Genomic DNA, 18,437 nt, shown 5'->3' on the forward strand with positions numbered 1-18,437 from the left:
GGATAGGGCTGGGGGATAGGTTGGTCTGGATGATCTTGGGGGTCTCTTCCAACCTGGTTGATTCCATGACTGTGGCAGAACTTCATCTGTTGTGTTGGTTTAATAGGGTGCAGGGCAAGATTTGCACTGAGGAAAGACATTGAAACACCATAACAGATCCTTATGAGCCTGTGCCTCTACTAGCCTGCTTCCTTGGGAGTGCTGGAGGCCTGGGAGAGTGCAGAAGTTTGATGTTGATGGGTCTGTTGTGCCACAGCCCTGGGAGACTGAGATGTTGCTTTTATTACCGTGTAGAGTTCTGGAGCCCCCACCACAAGGAGGACATGGAACTGGTGGAGTGAGTCCACAGAAGGCCATGGAGATGTTCAGAGGAGCAGCTCTGGAGCAGCTCTGCTGTGAGGACAGGCTGAGAGAGTTGGGGCTTTTCAGCCTGGAGAAGAGAAGGCTTTGAGGAGACCTTGGAGTAGCCTTCCAGTATCTGAAGGGGGCTACAGGGGAAAGCTGGGGAGGGACTATTGACAAGGTCTGGTAATGGCAGGAGGAAGAGGAATGGGCTTAAAGTAGCAGAGGGGAGATTGAAACTGGATGTTAGGAAGAAATTGTTTGCAGTGAGGGTGGTGAGACACTGGCACAGGTTGCCCAGGGAGGTTGTGAATGACAGAAGCACAGGAGATCACATTTTGTGTTTCTGTCATCCACAACCTCCCTGCAGGTGTTCAAGGCCAGGTTGGATAAGTCCTTGAGCAACCTGTTCAAGTGGGAGGTGTCTCTGCACATGGCAGGGGATTAGAAATGGCTGAGCTTTGAGGTCCCTTCCAACCTAAACCATTCTATGATTCTCTGCTGGAGCCCCTTGGCTTGGGCATAGCCCAAGGAGAGGGAGGGAGGGAGGGAGGGAGGGAGGAAAGGAAGGAGGGAAGGAAGGAAGGAAGGAAGGAAGGAAGGAAGGAAGGAAGGAAGGAAGGAAGGAAGGAAGGAAGGAAGGAAGGAAGGAAGGAAGGAAGGAAGGAAGGAAGGAAGGAAGGGCCCAAGAAGAGGAAGGAAGAGCCCAAGGAGAGGAAGGAAGGAAGTTGATACCAGCTCTTGGAAGGATGATACCAAGCTGCCAGATCTGGAGGTGTGAAGCCAGCCTGAAAGAAGCTTGTGAACCACTTAGTCTGAAAGTGAACTGTGTGGAGCTGTACCTCAGATGAGAGGGTGCCCTTGTTTAGGTGAGCTGTTGCCTTGGCAGCAGAGTGAGTGCAGCCTGAATTCCCCTGGCATTAGCTAACCCAGTGGTGCCACTGCAGCAAGAGACAGCCTGATGGTGAGCCACCAGGAGAGGCTGACAGAGGCAGGCTTACTTCAACTGATTAGCTTAAAACTTGTGTCCTCAGTAGTCTGCAAGATGCAGCCATGGCAGAAGAGCTGCTGTGTGTCAGGAGGGTATCTTCTTGAGCTTGGACCATGCATCCTGGAAGAAATTAGCTTTGCCTACACAAGCTGAAAGCTTTCTAACAGAGGCTGGAGCCCAGGTGTGGTTTTTCTTTCCTCTCCTTTGTCCAAGGAGAATTGGTTTGTGAGGCTTTAGATTATTACAGGGGGTTTAGAGTCATAGAACCAACCAGGTTGGAAGAGAACTGATTGACTGTGTTTTTTTGTATGGGCCTTTTGAGGAGCTTGCCAAAATGGGACTATTCCTGAGGGTTTTTCATGTGAAGTTGAGCTGTTTCAGAATCACTTTTTGCACAAATCTTCTCATTGCACACTATGAGTGGTTGGAGCTGGACTGGACAGGTCAGGAGCATCCATACAGGGAAATATTAGAAAGAGAAACTCTCCATGAACAAGAAGCCAGCGATGGGCACTTGCAGCCCAGAAGGCAAACCACATCCTGGGCTGCCTCAAAAGCAGTGTGGCCAGCAGGTCCACAGGAGTGATTCTGCCACTCCACCCTTGTGAGACCTCACCTGGAGTACTGTGTCCAGCTGTGGGGTCCTCAACACAAGAAGGACACCAACCTGCTGGAGTGGGTCCAGAGGAAGCCACGGAGATGGACAGAAGCAGATCCCCTATGGGGATGAGATGAGAGAGTTGGGGTTTGTTCAACCTGCAGAAGAGAAAGCTCCAGGGAGACCTTAGAGCTGCACTTCATTGTCTGAAGGGGACCTACAGGAAGGCACTGTTGAGGAGAGACTCTGGTGACAGGATGAGGGGCAGTGGTTTGAAACTAGAGCAGGGGGGATTTAGGTTGGACATCAGGAGAAAGTCCTGCACAGTGTGAGGGTGGTGAAACACTGGAGCAGGTTGCTGAGGGATGTGGTTGAGGCTCCACCCCTGAAGACGTTCAAGACCTGACTTGCTGTGGCCCTGATCAGCCTGCTCCAGCTGGAGGTGTCCCTGCTGCCCTGCAGGGGATTGGACAAGATGACCTCTGAGGGTCCCTTCCAACCTGATGCATTCAGTGAATCTGTGAAAGAAAATCCCTGTGGCCTGACTTAGGTTTCAGCCTCGCCTCGCTCCTGCCCAACTGATCCCTGCTCCTCCTCCTCCTCCCAGGTGCACTGTAACAACATGTTCTCCAAAGGGGTGAAGATCTTCCAGAAGGTGGAATGCCTGTTCAAACCACGCCTGATTGCAGACTGGGAGCCTGAGCCCGTTGGGGTGGCAACTGTACTGGATGACAAAAACCCCAGCGCCAGGTTCGTGACCGTGCCCCTCAACCACCGCGTGGGCAAGGCCATCCTCTGCCGCTTCTACTTCGCCGACACCTGGATGATGATGAGTGAGATTTCCTTCCAGTCAGGTGAGTGTCCTCCCAGCCAAGCAGGTCTGACAAAGCACAGAGAGTGAAAGGGAATGTGGAGGTTGCAGGATGTGTGGGGTTAACACCAGTGTAGGGCTCTGCTGGGGCTACTCGATGGGATGGTGGAGGTAAGAGGAGTGAGAGGGTCAGGAGTGTGGGCAGCAGGACAAGGGAGGTTCTTGTGCCCCTGTGCTCAGCACTGCTCAGGACACACCTGGAGTGCTGTGTCCAGTTCTGGGCTCCTCCATTGCAGAGAGATGTTGAGGTGCTGGAAGGTGTTGAGAGAAGGGCAGCAAGGCTGGGGAGGGGCCTGGAGCAGAGCCCTGTGAGGAGAGGCTGAGGGAGCTGGGGGTGTGCAGCCTGCAGCAGAGGAGGCTCAGGGCAGAGCTCATTGCTGTCTGCAGCTGCCTGCAGGAAGGCTTTAGCCAGGTGGGGTTGGGCTCTGCTGCCAGGCAGCCAGCAATAGGACAAGGGGACACAGCCTCAAGTTATTTTTAAGGTCCCTTCCAATCCAAATCATTTTATGTATCTATGAATCCAGGCCCCCATGTCTGGCCAAGCTCAGGAGTGTTCTGCAGGCCCTGGCATCTGCTGTGGTCAGGGTGTTCTACATGCAGCTCAGCAAAGAGGTTCATCCCTGGGGAGCAGGTTCATGACCTGCTGTGTGGGTCTCAGCCCTGTCTGTGTGGGAGGGCAGGTGGTTGGATTGGCAGGAGCAGGGAGGTTGGTTGTTGTCTGACACTTTCCCTTCCACAGACATGGAGAGTGTCAATCCCAGTTTCGTTACGGCAGCCACAAGCACGACAGATCTCCTGGAACCGGAGCTCAATGCTACAGAGGGGACCTGGGGTAAGGATTTGTCACGGATCACAGATGGCAGGGGTTGGAAGGGACCCAAAGAGATCATCTAGTTCAACTCCCCTGCCAGAGCAGGACCACACAGTCTAGCTCAGGGCACACAGGAACACATCCAGACAGGCCTGGAAAGGCTCCACAGAAGGAGACTCCACAACCTCTCTGGGCAGCCTGTGCCAGTGCTCTGTGACCCTTCCAGGCAAGAAGTTGCCCCTTGTGTTGAGCTGGAACCTCCTGTGCTGCAGCTTCCATCCATTGCTGCTTGTCCTATCCCAGGGAGCAGTGAGCAGAGCCTGTCCCCCACCCCCTGACCCCCAGCCCTCAGACAGTTATAGACATTTATTAGATGCCCTCTCAGTCTTCTCTTCTCTAGACTAAGCAGCCCCAGGTCCCTCAGCCTCTCCTCAGGCAGTGCTCCAGTCCCATCATCATCCTTGTAGCCCTCTGCTGGACTCTGTCCATCAGTTCCTGTCCCTCTTAAACTGGGGAACCCAAAACTGAAGGCAGTGCTCTGGATGAAGTCTCAGCAGGGCAGAGTAAAGGGGGAGAAGAACCTCCCTTGATCTGCTGGACACACTCTGCTTAATGCCCCCCAGGATCTCATTGGCCTTTTTGGCCACCAGGGCACATTGCTGTGCCATGGATGTTCTCCACCAGCACCCCCAGGTCCCTTTCCCAGGACTGCTCTCCAGCAGTCACCTCCCAGCCTGTCCTGCTGCAGTTTATTATTCCTCCCCAGGTGCAGGACTCTGCACTTGTTCCTGTTGAACTTCATTTCGTTCCTCTGTGCCCAGCTCTGTCCAAGTCTCTCTGGATGGCAGCACAGCCTGCAGCTGTCTCAGCCAAGCCTTCCAGCTTGGTGTCATCAATCAAAACTCTACCCTCACCATTGTCATTTGTGTCACTTAGCCATGCACAGGGCTCAAGTGCCAGGAGATTTCACAGTAACACCCCAGTTAATGTGCACTTTCCTTCTGTTTCTGGAGACCTGGGTATGCCCCATCTGGGTATTGCTTTCATGCACAGGGCTGCATCTTACAGTCTTCTAAGCCTCAGCTGATTCTTCCTCCCTCCCTGGCCAAGGCTGCCTCAGAGCAAGTGGGCTGAAGGAATGTGTGCAGGCAGGGAGACTGAAAACTGCTCCAAGATGGATCAGTGCAGGAGTCTGTCTGTGTGCTAAGAGCAGCCTTTGACTGCAGAAGTTCTCTGCATGATTCTTAGCTGCAAGGCCCCCAAATGAGAATTTCTGTGAAGAGCAAAATGTGTCCACAGCTCCTGCTAATGCTCAGGAAGCTGCCTGAGATCTCTGGAGCAGGCTGTAGGAAGGGACATGATGGAAATTAGCCAGCAAGGGTAGCAAGCTGTGCTTTAACTCCTCCTCTTCGTTCCTCTGTGACTGCAGAAACCACTTCTTCTGTAACCAGCACCTGGATAGGAGAGAAAGCAGATGACTCCAGTACCTCCATCCTTGTGGGCTGTCTTGTGGCTATTATTCTTCTGCTCCTGATGATTATAGTCATTATCCTTTGGAAGCAATACGTTCAGAAGAGGCTGGAGAAGGTAAATAGCAGACCCAAGGGCAGTGCTAACCCCGATTCCATGGAAAGCACAGAGCTTCCTCAGCTCCACAGAGCAGCTACAACTGTTCCCTCAGCAGGGGAGGATGCCAGCCCCATCCAAGTTGTTACTGGAAATCACTGTGGTTGCAGCCAATGCATTACCTCAGCAGTATTTGTCTCTCTTTTGCAGGCCCCACGTCGAATCCTGGAGGAGGATGCCACAGTTCGCCTCTCCTTCTACAGCTACACCATTGCCAACAACCAGACCCAGATCCACCAGTCAAATCCCACCTATGAACGTGCTTTCCCACTGGATCTGGAATATCACCAGCCAGCTACGCTGCTCCAGAAGCTTCCAGAGCTCTCCCAAAGTGCAGAGGACTCAGGTAATCATCAGCCTGCAGAGGCTGTTTGCTCTGTTATTGTTTCTCTCAGGTTTTAACGTGCACCGACCACGTCTGTGCCCTAAGTGATCTCTGCAACACAGCACTAACCCAGGGACCCAAGGCAGTGTTCTGGAGCTCCAGAAGCATGTAACTTTGGCAGATGGAGCACCAGCCCCCTCACAAGGGGTGCCCTTTCATTCTTCTCTTTGAGGACTGCTTACACTCTAGCCAGGTCATCTGTAAAGAGCTGGGTTTGGCCACTGCACATCCTTTGTCTCATCAGCCCCTTGGCAGCAGAGTTGCTCCCTGCAGCACTCGTGGGCTGGCTGCTGGAGGAGACCTTTAGCATCTTGTCCTGCAGCAAGAGCTCTTTGAAATTCCTTTAGCAGAGGGAAATGCAGCAGAGAATTGTCAGTGGTGCCCTGGCATCCAGCCTCTGGGCAGCTTCTGGAGGGAGGCAGAAGGGAATGTTTCCAGCAGTGTTTTGTCCTGACCGGTGGCATTGCTGCATTCCTCAAGCACTGAGGAGTTGCTGAGATGGAGCATTGAGCTGGGATTGAGTCAGGATGTGAATTTGAAGCAGAATGAATATTCTGTGTGATGCTGAGCACTCAGAGCTCATCACAGTTACCCCCACGGTGCTGGTGGGAGCAGTCTGCACTGCAGCTTATTAACAGGGGACATGCAGTCTGGAAGCTCCCACAACTTCTTACTGCAGGAGGAAACCCAGAGCAAGTTTGATGTTGTAGCCAACATCCCTGCATCAGGTAAGGGGAACAGATCATGTTTAGGATGAATCACAGAGAGGAAATCACTTCAGACTCATGTCTCCACGTCTGGACTGGAACTTGAGCCCTCACAGCCAGATGGAGCAGGCAGCGTTCAACACGAATTCACTGGCACCTCACAGGTATCCTGGTGTCTGTTGGGTCTGCCTTGATCTGCTTTAAGCAGATCTGGTTAAATCAGAGTTTTCCATCTTGGACAAGGTGGTAGGCACCCAGCTGGGCTGAATTCCCAGGGGTCTGCAGGTCTGAGAGGAGTGGAAGCTGAGCTATGCTGCTGTCAAGTGTCTGACTCCACCTATCTTTGCTTTCCACTTAGTGTGCAGTGGGGACTATGCTGAGCCCGACCTGACCAAGTCCACTCCTCACCAAGGCTTTCAGAACAATGTTCCTCACTATGCTGAAACAGATATTGTCCACCTGCAAGGTGTGACAGGCAACAACATGTATGCAGTGCCAGCCCTCACCGTGGATTCCCTCACCAAGAAGGACATCTCAGTAGGTGAATTCCCGCGGCAGCAGCTGCGACTGAAGGAGAAGCTGGGAGAAGGACAGTTTGGAGAGGTACAGCTGCTCTCTTCCACTTTTCCTCCAACAGGAAGGTGGTGCCTGGCAGAGATGGATCTTCTGAGCTGCCTCTCTCTGGCCCTGCTTCATCCTTGGGGGCTGAGGGTTCTGCATATCAGTGTTTTGTTTAGTTCGTGTCTCTCTGATGTTGGTGCTGCTTAGATCAGGCCTCAGAGAGCTCCATTCTGCACCTGTGAGGCTGCTGCTTGCCACCCTGAATCTTTCTCAGCAGATGAACTGTGCAGACTTCTTCTGCTCAGTGTCTATATCCCTGTTTGTAGTTACAGAAGAGGCCTAGGGTGGGAGTTCAGACTGTCATGGTCTTCTGTGGACATCTCAAACGTGTGATGGCTGTCACCTGCCCTTAGGCACAGGAGTTTGAAAGCTCTGGCAAAGGCTGCAGGAAGGACAGATTGGTCCTGGCTGTGAAATGCTTTCCCACCCATAGATGGAGCTTCTGGTGGGGCTCTGCAGACTGACCCGAGCACTCTGATGCCCTCACCAATTCTCCAGCATTGCTGCTTGCTCAAGCCCCAGTTTGTCAGAAGCCTCAGGCAGCATGATGCAGGCATCTGCCCTCTGTCAAGCTTTCCTGTGCTCCTTGAGCTCCCTTCAAGCTGTGAATGTCTTCACCTCCTCCCTTTTCCCTGATTTGTTTCCACAATATCCCTAATTCCATGCTGAGCAGGTCTTCCCCTCTCCTGTTCCCACTCTTCCACTGTCTCCCTTTTTCTTCCCAGCTTTTGCTCACTTGCAGTCCTGCCTGTTAGGTTCTGGCAAAAACTGACTGCTTCCTCCTCTGGTGAGCCCATCTTTGCAGTTCCCCCCTTCTGACAGCACACCCTCTCTGCCCCAGCCTCTTCTCCATCCCATTCCTTTCCTTCTGAATCACTCTGTCTTGGGAATGTGGCCATGTCCTCCACCTCTTCACCTGGCTCTGAGTGTAGCTCCTTCTGCTGTTGCCTGGATCCTGCCCTCTCTTGGGCTGTACTCTGAAAGTGAAACAGAGTTGTTGGTTTTTCTCTCCCCTCATTATTTCACTTGTGGTTCCTCCTTCCCCCTCCTTCCTGTCCTAATAACTGCCAAAGTTTCTTCTCCTCCTCCTCTGTGTTGTCAGACAGCCCCAGCCAGGCTGCTCCATTTTCCTTGCAGGCTGATTCAGAGCCTGTTCCTTTCCTCCCACCTGCAGGCTCTTCCCCTCACGTTTGCAGAGGTGCTGCCTCGTTCTCCTGTCTCTCTGCCTCACCTGCTTAGTCTTTGCCAAGCTGGACATCCTCTCATGCTCTGCTCTGCCATGGTTGCAGTCTTGCTTCTAGAAACAATGGCTGGTGGCATTTTCCACCTCTCCACTCAGTGCTTCCTTCCCTTTCAAACTTTTTCCCTTCCTTGCTCCTAACCACCCTCTCCCTGGGCTCAGTGACACACTACTGTGCTACACCTGCTCAGAACCATGCTGCTTTCCTGTTCCTGCTGTCCTCTGACCACAGCAGGTTTCCTTCTCCAGGTAACTGCAGCACCAACCCTATACTTCTGGTTCTGTCCTCTGGGTTTGTCTCTTTTGCTGTGCTGTCTGCTTTGCCCTCCCCATGCTTGTCACAGGAGTTCTGGCTGCTTCCTTCAGAGAAGATTCATTAAGTTCCCTTTAAATTCCCCTCCCTGCTGCAAGTCTTTGACACCCTCAGTCTGCTCCCTTCCCCCAGTCCTTTTTCCTGTCCCACATGCTCAGGTGTGTCTCCTTTTCCCCACTCCAGCCTCTCTTACCCAGTTCTCCATTTGAATGTGCACTCAGGTAACCTCTTAACCAAGTTCCTTATCTCCCCTCCTTATGCAAGCCTGACAAATTTTGGTTTTTGTTTTTTTTTTAATCTGAAGAAGCCTGCAATTCTGTCTGCTCCTCAGCATCTCTGGGGATAGACAGAGGTTGGGTGTTCACATCACACACAAGGACATAATGGAATCAGAGAATCAGCCAGGTTGGAAGAGACCTCCAAGCTCAGCCAGCCCAACCTATCCCTCAGACCTATCCAATCAACCCAGACCATGGCACTAAGTGCCCCAGCCAGGCTTGGCTTCAACACCTCCAGCCACAGAGACTCCACCACCTCCCTGGGCAGCCCATTCCAATGCCAATCACTCTCTCTGACAACAATTTCCTCCTAACATCCAGCCTGAACCTGCCCTGGCACAACTTGAGGCTGTGTCCCCTTCTTCTGTTGCTGGCTGCCTGGCAGCAGAGCCCAACCCCACCTGGCTACAGCCTCCCTGCAGGCAGCTGCAGGCAGCAGTGAGCTCTGCCCTGAGCCTCCTCTGCTGCAGGCTGCACACCCCCAGCTCCCTCAGCCTCTCCTCACAGGGCTCTGCTCCAGGCCCCTCCCCAGCCTTGCTGCCCTTCTCCAAACACCTTCCAGCACCTCAACAGCTCTCTGCAGTGGAGGAGCCCAGAACTGGACACAGCACTCCAGGTGTGTCCTGAGCAGTGCTGACCATAGGGGCAGAAGAACCTCCCTTGTCCTGCTGCCCACACTGCTCCTGAGCCAGCCCAGGATGCCTACCTACCAATACCCCCAGCTCCCTCTCTGCTTGGCTGCTCTCAGCCACTCTGGCCCCAGCCTGTGACGCTGCTTGGGGTTGTTGTGGCCAAAGTATAGAACCCTGCACTTAGCCTTATTAAATCTCATTCCCTTGTCCTCTGCCTATCCATCCAGCCTGGCCAGGTCCCTCTGCAGGGCTCTCCTACCCTCCAACAGTTCCACAGCTGCTCCTAGATTGGTGTCATCTGCAAACTTACTGGTGCTGGACTGAATCCCTTGCTCCAGATCATCAATAGAGATATTACATGTACACACCTCTCTCTTATACTCTTACTTCTTTGTTTTCTTTTCTCTTTTTTGCAATTAGAGGACTTTGGATAGCCCTTTGGGATTCCTGGATGCTCCTCAGTGAAGCTTGAGCAGCGACTAAAGGCTGCAAGAGCAGTTCTGGACTTGTATGGCAGCTGTGATGTGCTCTACTTGCCAGACTTGCTGCAGCCATGCAGAGTAAAGCAGACAGCTCCAGCCACAGAAGCCATGCTGAACTTCTCTCCCATCTTCTCTGGGTGGTTTGGACTGTCCCAGTAGGCTACTGCACCACTCTGCACATGTGCAGTAAATTGAGTGTGTTGGAGATGCAGGAGGCTGCAATCCTGTGTTCCTGTGTCATGGGCTGTATATAGAACCAGTCAGGGGTGGAAGGGACCACAAGGAGCAGCCAGTCCCAACCCCCCTGCCATGCCCAGGGACACCCTACCCTAGAGCAGGCTGCACACAGCCTCAGCCAGCCTGGCCTCAAACACCTCCAGTCACGGCAACTCCACCATCTCCCTGGGCAGCCCATTCCAGCCTCTCACCACTCTCCTGCTCAACAACTTCCTCCTCACCTCCAGCTTTGCTCCTTTCCCCCCACTCCTGTCACTCCCTGAGAGCCTGAAAAGTCCCTCCCCAGCTTTTTTCTAGCCCCCTTCAGATCCTGGCAGGACACAAGAAGGTGACCTGGGAGCCTCCTCTGCTCCAGCCTGCACAGCCCCAACTCTTTCAGCCTGTGCTCACAGCAGAGCTGCTGCAGCCTCTGAGCATCCTCCTGGCCCTGCTCTGGACACTCTCCAGCATCTCCACATCCTTCTTGTAATGGGGGCTCCAGAGCTGGATGTATGTAGGGGGTTGGAGTGTGGTGGGGGTTGGGCTCTTCTCCTCAGTATCACATGATGGAAGGAGAAGAATTAGCCTGAAATTGTGCCAGGGGAGGGTTAGGTTGGAGATGAGGAAAAATGTCTTTGCTGCAAGAGTGGTCAGGGATTGGCACAGGCTGCCCAGGGAGGTGGTGGAGTCCCCATGCCTGGAGGTGTTCCAGACACCTGTGGCCATGGCACTTGGGGCCATGGTTTTGTTGCCATGGTGATGTTGGGTTGGTGGCTGCACTCGATGATCTTAGAGGGCTTTTCCAACCCAAACAGTTCCATGATGATATGTGCATGAGCACATCTTGTCCAGGACCTAGGGCCAGCCTGGGGGCTGGGGCTGGTCAGAGCAGTGTCACCTTCAGTAGGTCATTCACTTGCTCATTCTGCTGGCAGTGACCAAACCGATGGCCTCAATCTGATGTTCTTTTCCTCTGCTTTTCTGCCTGAGGACAACAATCTGCCTTCTGCCCTGCAGGTGCACCTTTGTGAAGCTGATGGGCTGCTGGAATTCCTGGGGGTCTCCTCCACAGAGTTCACTCACCAGCCGGTCCTCGTGGCGGTGAAAATGCTGCGATCAGATGTCAACAAAACAGCCAGGTGAGGGCTGAGGGGGAAGGGAAATGCCTCCCAGCAAGTTTCATGCAGGTTAGCCCTGGGGCCTCCTGCAGGAGCTGTCATCACAGGATCACACCTCCACAGGTGATGCCCAACCCCCTGCCAGAGCAGGACCGTAGAATCTAGTGCAAGCCACACAGGAACACATCCAGACAGGGCTGGAAAGGCTCCAGAGGAGACTCCACAGCCTCTCTGGGCAGCCTGTGCCAGGGCTCTATGAGCCTTACAGTAAAGAAGTTCTTCCTCATGTTGAGGTGGAACTTCCTGTGCTGTAGTTTCCATCCATTGCCCCTTGTCCTATCACAGGACACGACTGAGCAGAGTTTGTCCCCTGCCTCTTGGCCCCCAGCTCTCAGGTATTTAGAAACATTGCTTAGATCCCCTCTGAGTCTTCTCTTCACCCAACCAAACAGCCCCAGCCTCTCAGCCTCTCCTCATAAGGCACTGCTCCAGCCCCCTCATCTTCATAGCCCTCCTGTGTACTCTTTCAAGTAGATCCCTGTCCCTCCTGATCTGGGGAGCCCAAAACTGACCACACTGTTCTAGTCATGTTCTACTTCATGTTCTGTGTGTTTCTGTGAGGGACAGGATGCAGCACAGCAGGAATGGACAAGGTGTGACACTGAGGTGCTGTGCTGGGGAAGGGGCTGATGTTGAACACCACCACAGAACCAGCTTCAGACCTGCTGGACAAAATCTCTGAGCTGAGATTTTTCTTAAGTGCCACTTCTGCTTCCCTTAGACAAGGAGTTGAGCATCTGAACCTGTGTTCTGGGCTCTGCAGGGGGACCTGGACAGGCTGGGTAGATGGGCACAGTCCAGCACCAGGAGCTTTAACAAGGCCAAGTGCTGGGTTCTGCATCTTGGCCACAACAACCCCATGCAGTGCTACAGGCTGGGGACAGAGGGGCTGAGAGCAGAGAGGGAGCTGGGGCTGTTGTTTGGCAGCTGAACATGAGACTGAAGTGTGCCCAGGTGACCAAGAAAGCCAATGGCATCCTGGGCTGGCTCAGGAGCAGTGTGGGCAGCAGGACAAGGGAGGTTCTTCTGCCCCTGTGCTCAGCACTGCTCAGGACACACCTTGAGTGCTGTGTCTAGTTCTGGGCTCCTGGATTCAAGAGAGATGTTGAGGTGCTGGAAGGTGTTGAGAGAAGGGCAGCAAGGCTGGGGAGGGGCCTGGAGCAGAGCCCTGTGAGGAGAGGCTGAGGGAGCTGGGGGTGTGCAGCCTGCAGCAGAGGAGGCTCAGGACAGAGCTCATTGCTGCCTGCAGCTGCCTGCAGGGAGGCTGTAGCCAGGTGGGGTTGGGCTCTGCTGCCAGGCACCCAGCAACAGAACAAGGGGACACTGCCTCAAGCTGTGCCAGGGCAGGTTCAGGCTGGATGTGAGGATGAAGTTGTTGTCAGAGAGAGTGATTGGCATTGGAATGGGCTGCCCAGGGAGGTGGTGCAGTCGCCGTCCTTAGAGGTGTTTAAGAGGAGGCTGCATGAGGCACTTGGTGCTGTGGGTTAGTTAATTAGAAGGTCTTAGGTGCTAGGTTGGACTGGATGATCTTGAAGGTCTTTTCCATCCTGCTTCATTCTGTGGTTGTGTTTCACCAGGAATGACTTCCTGAAGGAGATCAAGATCATGTCGCGCCTGAAGAACCCAAACATCATCCGGCTGCTGGGGGTGTGTGTGCGTGAGGACCCCCTCTGCATGATCACAGAGTACATGGAAAACGGAGACCTCAACCAGTTCCTTTCTCAGAGGGAGATCTACAGCAAATTTGCTGTTTCCAACAACATTCCCTGTGTCAGGTAGGAGGAGCTGCCCAGCTCTGGGGTGAATCAGCGCTGCAGAGCTCTTGCTTCCGTCTGCTGCGCTTGCCAGGCACTGAGTGGAGAAGAGTAGGTTTAGTTTGGATGTTAGGAGGAAGCTCTTTACCATGAGGGCAGTGCAACACTGCAACAATCCCAGCTCCCAGCCTGGCCTCACAGCAGAGCCCTTCCAGCCCTGCCAGCATTGCTGTGGCCTCCTCTGGCCCTGCTCCCACAGGTTCTTGTCTGCGCTCTGCTGAGCACTCCAGAGCTGGCCCCAGCCCTGCAGGTGGAGTCTCAGCAGAGCACAGCAGAGGGGCAGAATCCCCTCCCTCCACCTGCCATCTATGCTGCTGGGGATCAGCCCAGGCCAGGTTGACTTTGGGGTGGGAGCAGATGGAGTCAGGGAACAGTCAGCTTTTCACTCACTAGCTCCCCAAAGTCTTCTCTTGAGTCCACAAGAGAGCTGCTCTCCAGCCCTTCGCCCCCTGGCTGTTTTCATGCTGGGTGCTGCACTTGCCAGGGAGTGAGTAGAGAAGAGGAGATTCAGATTCGATGTTAGGAAGAATCTCTTTGCCCTGAGGGCAGCAGAACACTGCAGCAAACTGCCCAGGGAGGTGGTTGAGGTCCCATCCTAGGAGATATTCAAGGTGAGGCTGGACAGGGCTCAGAGCAGCCTGATCTAATGAGCTGTCCCTGCTGACTGCAGGGGGATTTGACAAGAGGACCTCTGGAGGTCCCTTCCAACCCAAACCATTCTATGATCTTCCCCTAGCCCAGCCATTGGCACAGCTGCTGCCTTACATGGGAGGCTGTTCTAGAGGCCTCTGGAAGCTCATGTTGCTGTGAGGTGTCCCTGGCTTTGAGCTCTTCTGGTCACAGTGTTTACTGATGTGACCATCTGGTCATCTTAGTGGGCTTGCATCGAGTATTTCATCAACAGGAGAAGCCAACTGCATTCCAGCAGCCGTTTTGGGATGAAACCCAAGAGTGTCCCTAAAGGTTTTTAGAAGGTTCAGAAGTTTTCTGGATGCCTAAAAGAAAAACAATGCTACATGAGGGGGGGCTGAGTGTTGAACTTCAGTAAGGAAAGATTTCATCAGCCAACAGAAGGAGAATACTTGGCAAAGAAACCCATTTGCTGTCAGTGGTGGCATTTATCTCCCTCCTCCATGGGAGGATCCAATCTCATGTGAAAGCCTCTCTGGTGCTGCAGAAATCCTTTCCCCAGAGGGGAGCTGTGTGTAGGACTGATATCTTCTGCTCCACAAAGAAACCTGCACTGAGCAGAAGCTGCTGCCTTGCTCAGCCTTGGCATGGACCTCCCCAGAGCATTGCAGTTGGTTCTCCTTTCAGGATTAGGCAGTTAGGACCAGTTCTGTCAGTGGACTGGGCAGGAGATGGCTGGGTCCTGCCACCAGCAGCCTTGCTGCCAGGTAGCTGGCAGTGGGCAGTAGTCCTGTTGGGCAGTGTTAAACTGGCATCCTGCAGTCAATGCACAGCAGGCTGAGACAGGGTTTGCAGCTGAGTAGAAGCACAGCCCAGCTCTCCCCAGTGCCCTGCACATCTTAAACAGCTTTCATCTTTAGAATTGGATTTTAGTCCCTGGCCAAAGCCTCAAGCTTTTCTTCTTTATCTCTCCTCATGTCTTACCTGACTTTAGCATTGTCACTCACATTGTTGGTTTCTGTTACTCGGCTCTGCCTCTCGTTTGTCTTCTCTCTGTCCCATCCTCCAGCCTCACCTTTGTCCCTTCCAGCCAGATACAGTTTCAGGTTGAAGGATGCTGGTGTGGCTGGCTCTCAGCTGTCTGCAGGGGAGCTGTTTACTGAGAATGGAGTGAATCCCCCTGCCAAGGACTGCAGCTTGTCCCTGCTGGGGTCTGCCATGGCAAGATCCATCCCACCTGGCTCTCAAGCTCAGTGCACCAAATGTGGTGCAGCTCATCCCTGCAGAGAGGTCACACATTTAAAAGTCCTTGTGGCTCGGTGGTATGTGAAATGCACCTCCCTGCTGTGTCTCTGGGTGGCCAGCAAGTTGTGAGCAGGACTCTGCTGAGAAGTGTCTCCTGTCCTGCCCCTCTGTGGGCAGACCTAGAGAATAAATCTGATGAGGAGAGACTGAGGGAGCTGGGGATGGTTAGATTGAGGAGGATGAGGGGAGAGCTCATTGCTGTCTCCAACTACCTGAAGGGACTTTGTGGAGAGGCTGCTGCTGGGCTCTGCTCACAGGGAATTGGAGACAGAACAAGGGGGAATGGCCTCAAGCTGAGCCTGGGGAGGTTTAGCTTGGACATTAGGAAGAAGTTTTTCCTGGAGAGAGTGGCCAGGGACTGGAATGAGCTGCCCAGGGAGGTGGTGGAATCCCCCAGCCTGGCTGTGTTTCAGTGTGGTTTGGATGTGGTGCTTGGGGCTGTGGTTTAAGGTGAGTCTTTTAGAGCAGGGCTCTAGGTTGGGCTCAGTGCTCCTGAGGGGCTGTGCCAACCTGCATGGTGCTGTGAATTTGCATCCCTGCAGGGCTTGCTGAGAGCAGCACACCAAAAGTTACCTGCTGAGGGGACCCTTCCAAAGTGCAGGTGGGACAGGAGAGACTGAGCTGCTGGAATGGGGAGAGCAGGGAAGAGGAGCAGGCAGCACCTTGCAGGCTGTGCCCACTGACTTTTCCCCCCTGGTGTTGTGCTTTCTCTCGCCGCAGCCACTCCAACCTGCTGTACATGGCCACGCAGATCGCCTCGGGCATGAAGTATTTGGCATCTCTCAACTTCGTGCACAGGGACCTGGCCACTCGCAACTGCCTGGTGGGCAACAACCACACCATCAAGATTGCAGACTTTGGCATGAGCAGGAACCTCTACAGCGGCGACTACTACCGCATCCAGGGCAGAGCTGTGCTGCCCATCCGCTGGATGGCCTGGGAGAGCATCCTCCTGGTAGGGACTGCACCAAACCATTCCCTCTCCCTTCCTCTCTCCTCCTTCGCTGTGCCCTTGCAGCAGTGGCACATCTATAGAGTCATAGAATGGGTTAGGTTGGAAGGGAGCTCAAAGCTCAGCCAGTTCCAACCCCCCTGTTATAGGCAGGGACACCTCTCACTAGCCCAGGCTGCTCAAAGCCTCATCCAACCTAGCCTTGTGCAATTCCAAGGTTGAAGCCTCCACAGCTTCTCTGGGCAACTTGTTCCAGGGCTTCACCATCCTCCTGGGGAAGAATTTCTTCCTAATGTCAAACCTAAATCCAGCTTCTTCCAGTCTGAAGCCACCACCCCTTGTCCTGTCGCCACAAGCCCTTGTCAGAAGTCCCTCCTCAGCTCTTCTGTAGCCCCTTCAGGTACTGCAAGGCTGCTCTAAGGACTCCCTGGAGCCTCTTGCAGACTGAACAGTCCCTGCAGGAGAGGTGCAGGTTCAAGAGCCCAAACAGATGCAGTCTGGAGGCAGGTCCTTCATGTTCAGCCCAGTATTCCTCTCTGACTGGTTGCTGAGATCACCTGGCTGTGCTTTCTTACCCTGCACAGCTGTGATTGCCTCTGCTCTGCAGGCTGACAGGCTTCAGCTGTTCTGAGGTGCCTCTGTCTCCCTAGTTACAGCTGCACCTGAGCCAGAGGTCATTCCCATCTGCCTGCTGTGAGCATCTTCCACACACTGCCAGGCTGCTGGAGTTGCCAGGTGACCACCAGGATGAGGGAGAGGATTCTCCTCCTCTGCTCTGCTGAGACCCCACCTGCAGTACTGTGTCCAGTCCTGGTGCCCCCAGCACAAAGACATGGAACTGTTGGAGTGGGTCCAGAGGAGGCCATGAAGATAGCCAGAGGGTGGAGAAGCTCCACTGTGGGGACAGGCTGAGAGATTTGGGGCTCTTCAGGATGGAGAAGGCCCTGGGGAGACCATAAAGCAGCCTTCTAGTAGCTGAATGGGGCCAGGAGAGAGCTGGGGAGGGACTTTTTACAAGGGGTTGTAGTGTCAGGGACAATGGCTTTGAGCTGGAGGAGAGGAAAGTGAGAGTGGAGATTAGGAAGAAACTCTTCCCTATGAAGGTGGTGAAACACTGGAGCAGGCTGCCCAGGGAGGCTGTGGCTGCCCCCTCCCTGGAGGTGTTCAAGGCCAGACTGGCCTTGAACACCTGTGCTAGGGGAGGGTGTCCCTGCCCATGGCAGGGGGTGGAACTAAATGATCTTTAAGGTCCTTTCCAGCTCAACCTGTTCTGTGGTGCTGCCATCAGCCTGGGCAGTCTGTGTCCTGGCTGATCTCTACCCAAACAGGCCCTGCAGCCCCTGACTGGTTGCTGTTGTTTCCTGAGCAATCCTTTTGCTCCTTTTCCTCCTTCAGAAGCACATTCTTCAAACCCAGCCTGCCTGGAAACACTTTTGAAGGCAGAAAACAGGGACAGCAGGCAGACTGTCACCAGCTTCTTCATGTGCAGAGATCAACATTGTCTTGGCCTTTGCTCCAAGTCTGGAGTCTGCTCCAGCTCTGCTTTCACCCCAAGGGCTCTGTTCCCTGTTCAAAGGCTTTGCTGTGCTGTGCTGCCATTTTTTGGGTGGAGATAGGCAGCAGCTTTCCACCCTCTGCCACACTCCTTTCTCCTACAGCTGCAAACACAGCTGTCCTCAGGAGGACGAGCAGGCTCTCTCTCTGGCTCTCTCTGGTTGACTGGATAGGGCTGGGGGATAGGTTGGACTGGATGATCTTGGAGGTCTCTTCCAACCTGGTTGATTCTATGATTCTCTCTCTGGCTCTCTCTCTGGCTCTCCCTCTGGCACTTGCTCCTTGTTTTGAAGGTTTGCCTCAGTGAAAGCTGCACCTTCTTAGAGCTGTCCCCTGGGTCCCACAGAGGTGCTGCTCCTGCCCCAGAAAGCAGGCAGGTGACAGCTCAGTCCCTCTGCACTGCTGAGCCCAGGTCACCTGCTCTGCTGTCTCTTTCCAGGGGGTGTCCCCAGCTGGGAGTTCTGCCTCCTGCTCTCCAGCTGCAGAGGGTGGAGGCTAAATGGTTATTGCTGCATGTGCCCCAGCAGCAGCCTGGGCTTACAACATCCTCTCTGTTCACAGGGCAAGTTCACCACAGCCAGTGATGTGTGGGCATTTGGGGTGACCCTGTGGGAGATGTTTGTGCTGTGCAAGGAGCAGCCTTACAGCCTGCTGTCGGACGAGCAGGTGATCGAGAACACCGGAGAGTTCTTCCGCAGCCAGGGCAGGCAGGTGAGAGCACACAGGACCTTCCCAGGGCCTTCCTGCTGCTCCTCTGTCTGTTACTCTTCCTCTCAAGTGTGTCCCTCCTGCCTTCCCTGCTACCTAGGCTCTCTGCACCTGCTTTCCTGCCTTGGAGCCCCTCTGGAAGACTCTCTTGGCTCTGTCCAGTGCTGCTTCCTTACTATAAGC

At 54.0% G+C, this 18,437-nt stretch overlaps 1 protein-coding gene across 6 annotated transcripts in view; it reads left to right on the forward strand.

Moving 5' to 3' along the window:
- Positions 1-18,437, forward strand: part of LOC135190299 (discoidin domain-containing receptor 2-like) — an 87,127-nt gene that overhangs the window by 65,096 nt on the left and 3,594 nt on the right. For all 6 annotated transcript variants that reach the window (XM_064171515.1, XM_064171511.1, XM_064171513.1 and 3 more), the window contains 9 exons: positions 2,539-2,785; positions 3,542-3,634; positions 5,043-5,200; positions 5,390-5,585; positions 6,690-6,934; positions 11,131-11,252; positions 12,869-13,066; positions 15,761-15,995; positions 18,108-18,257. In XM_064171515.1, the coding sequence (XP_064027585.1) occupies positions 2,539-2,785; positions 3,542-3,634; positions 5,043-5,200; positions 5,390-5,585; positions 6,690-6,934; positions 11,131-11,252; positions 12,869-13,066; positions 15,761-15,995; positions 18,108-18,257 (1,644 nt within the window). The remainder of the gene's footprint in view (positions 1-2,538; positions 2,786-3,541; positions 3,635-5,042; positions 5,201-5,389; positions 5,586-6,689; positions 6,935-11,130; positions 11,253-12,868; positions 13,067-15,760; positions 15,996-18,107; positions 18,258-18,437) is intronic.

The sequence above is a fragment of the Pogoniulus pusillus genome, chromosome 35 (genome assembly GCF_015220805.1).
Source record: "Pogoniulus pusillus isolate bPogPus1 chromosome 35, bPogPus1.pri, whole genome shotgun sequence".
NCBI lineage: Eukaryota > Metazoa > Chordata > Aves > Piciformes > Lybiidae > Pogoniulus > Pogoniulus pusillus.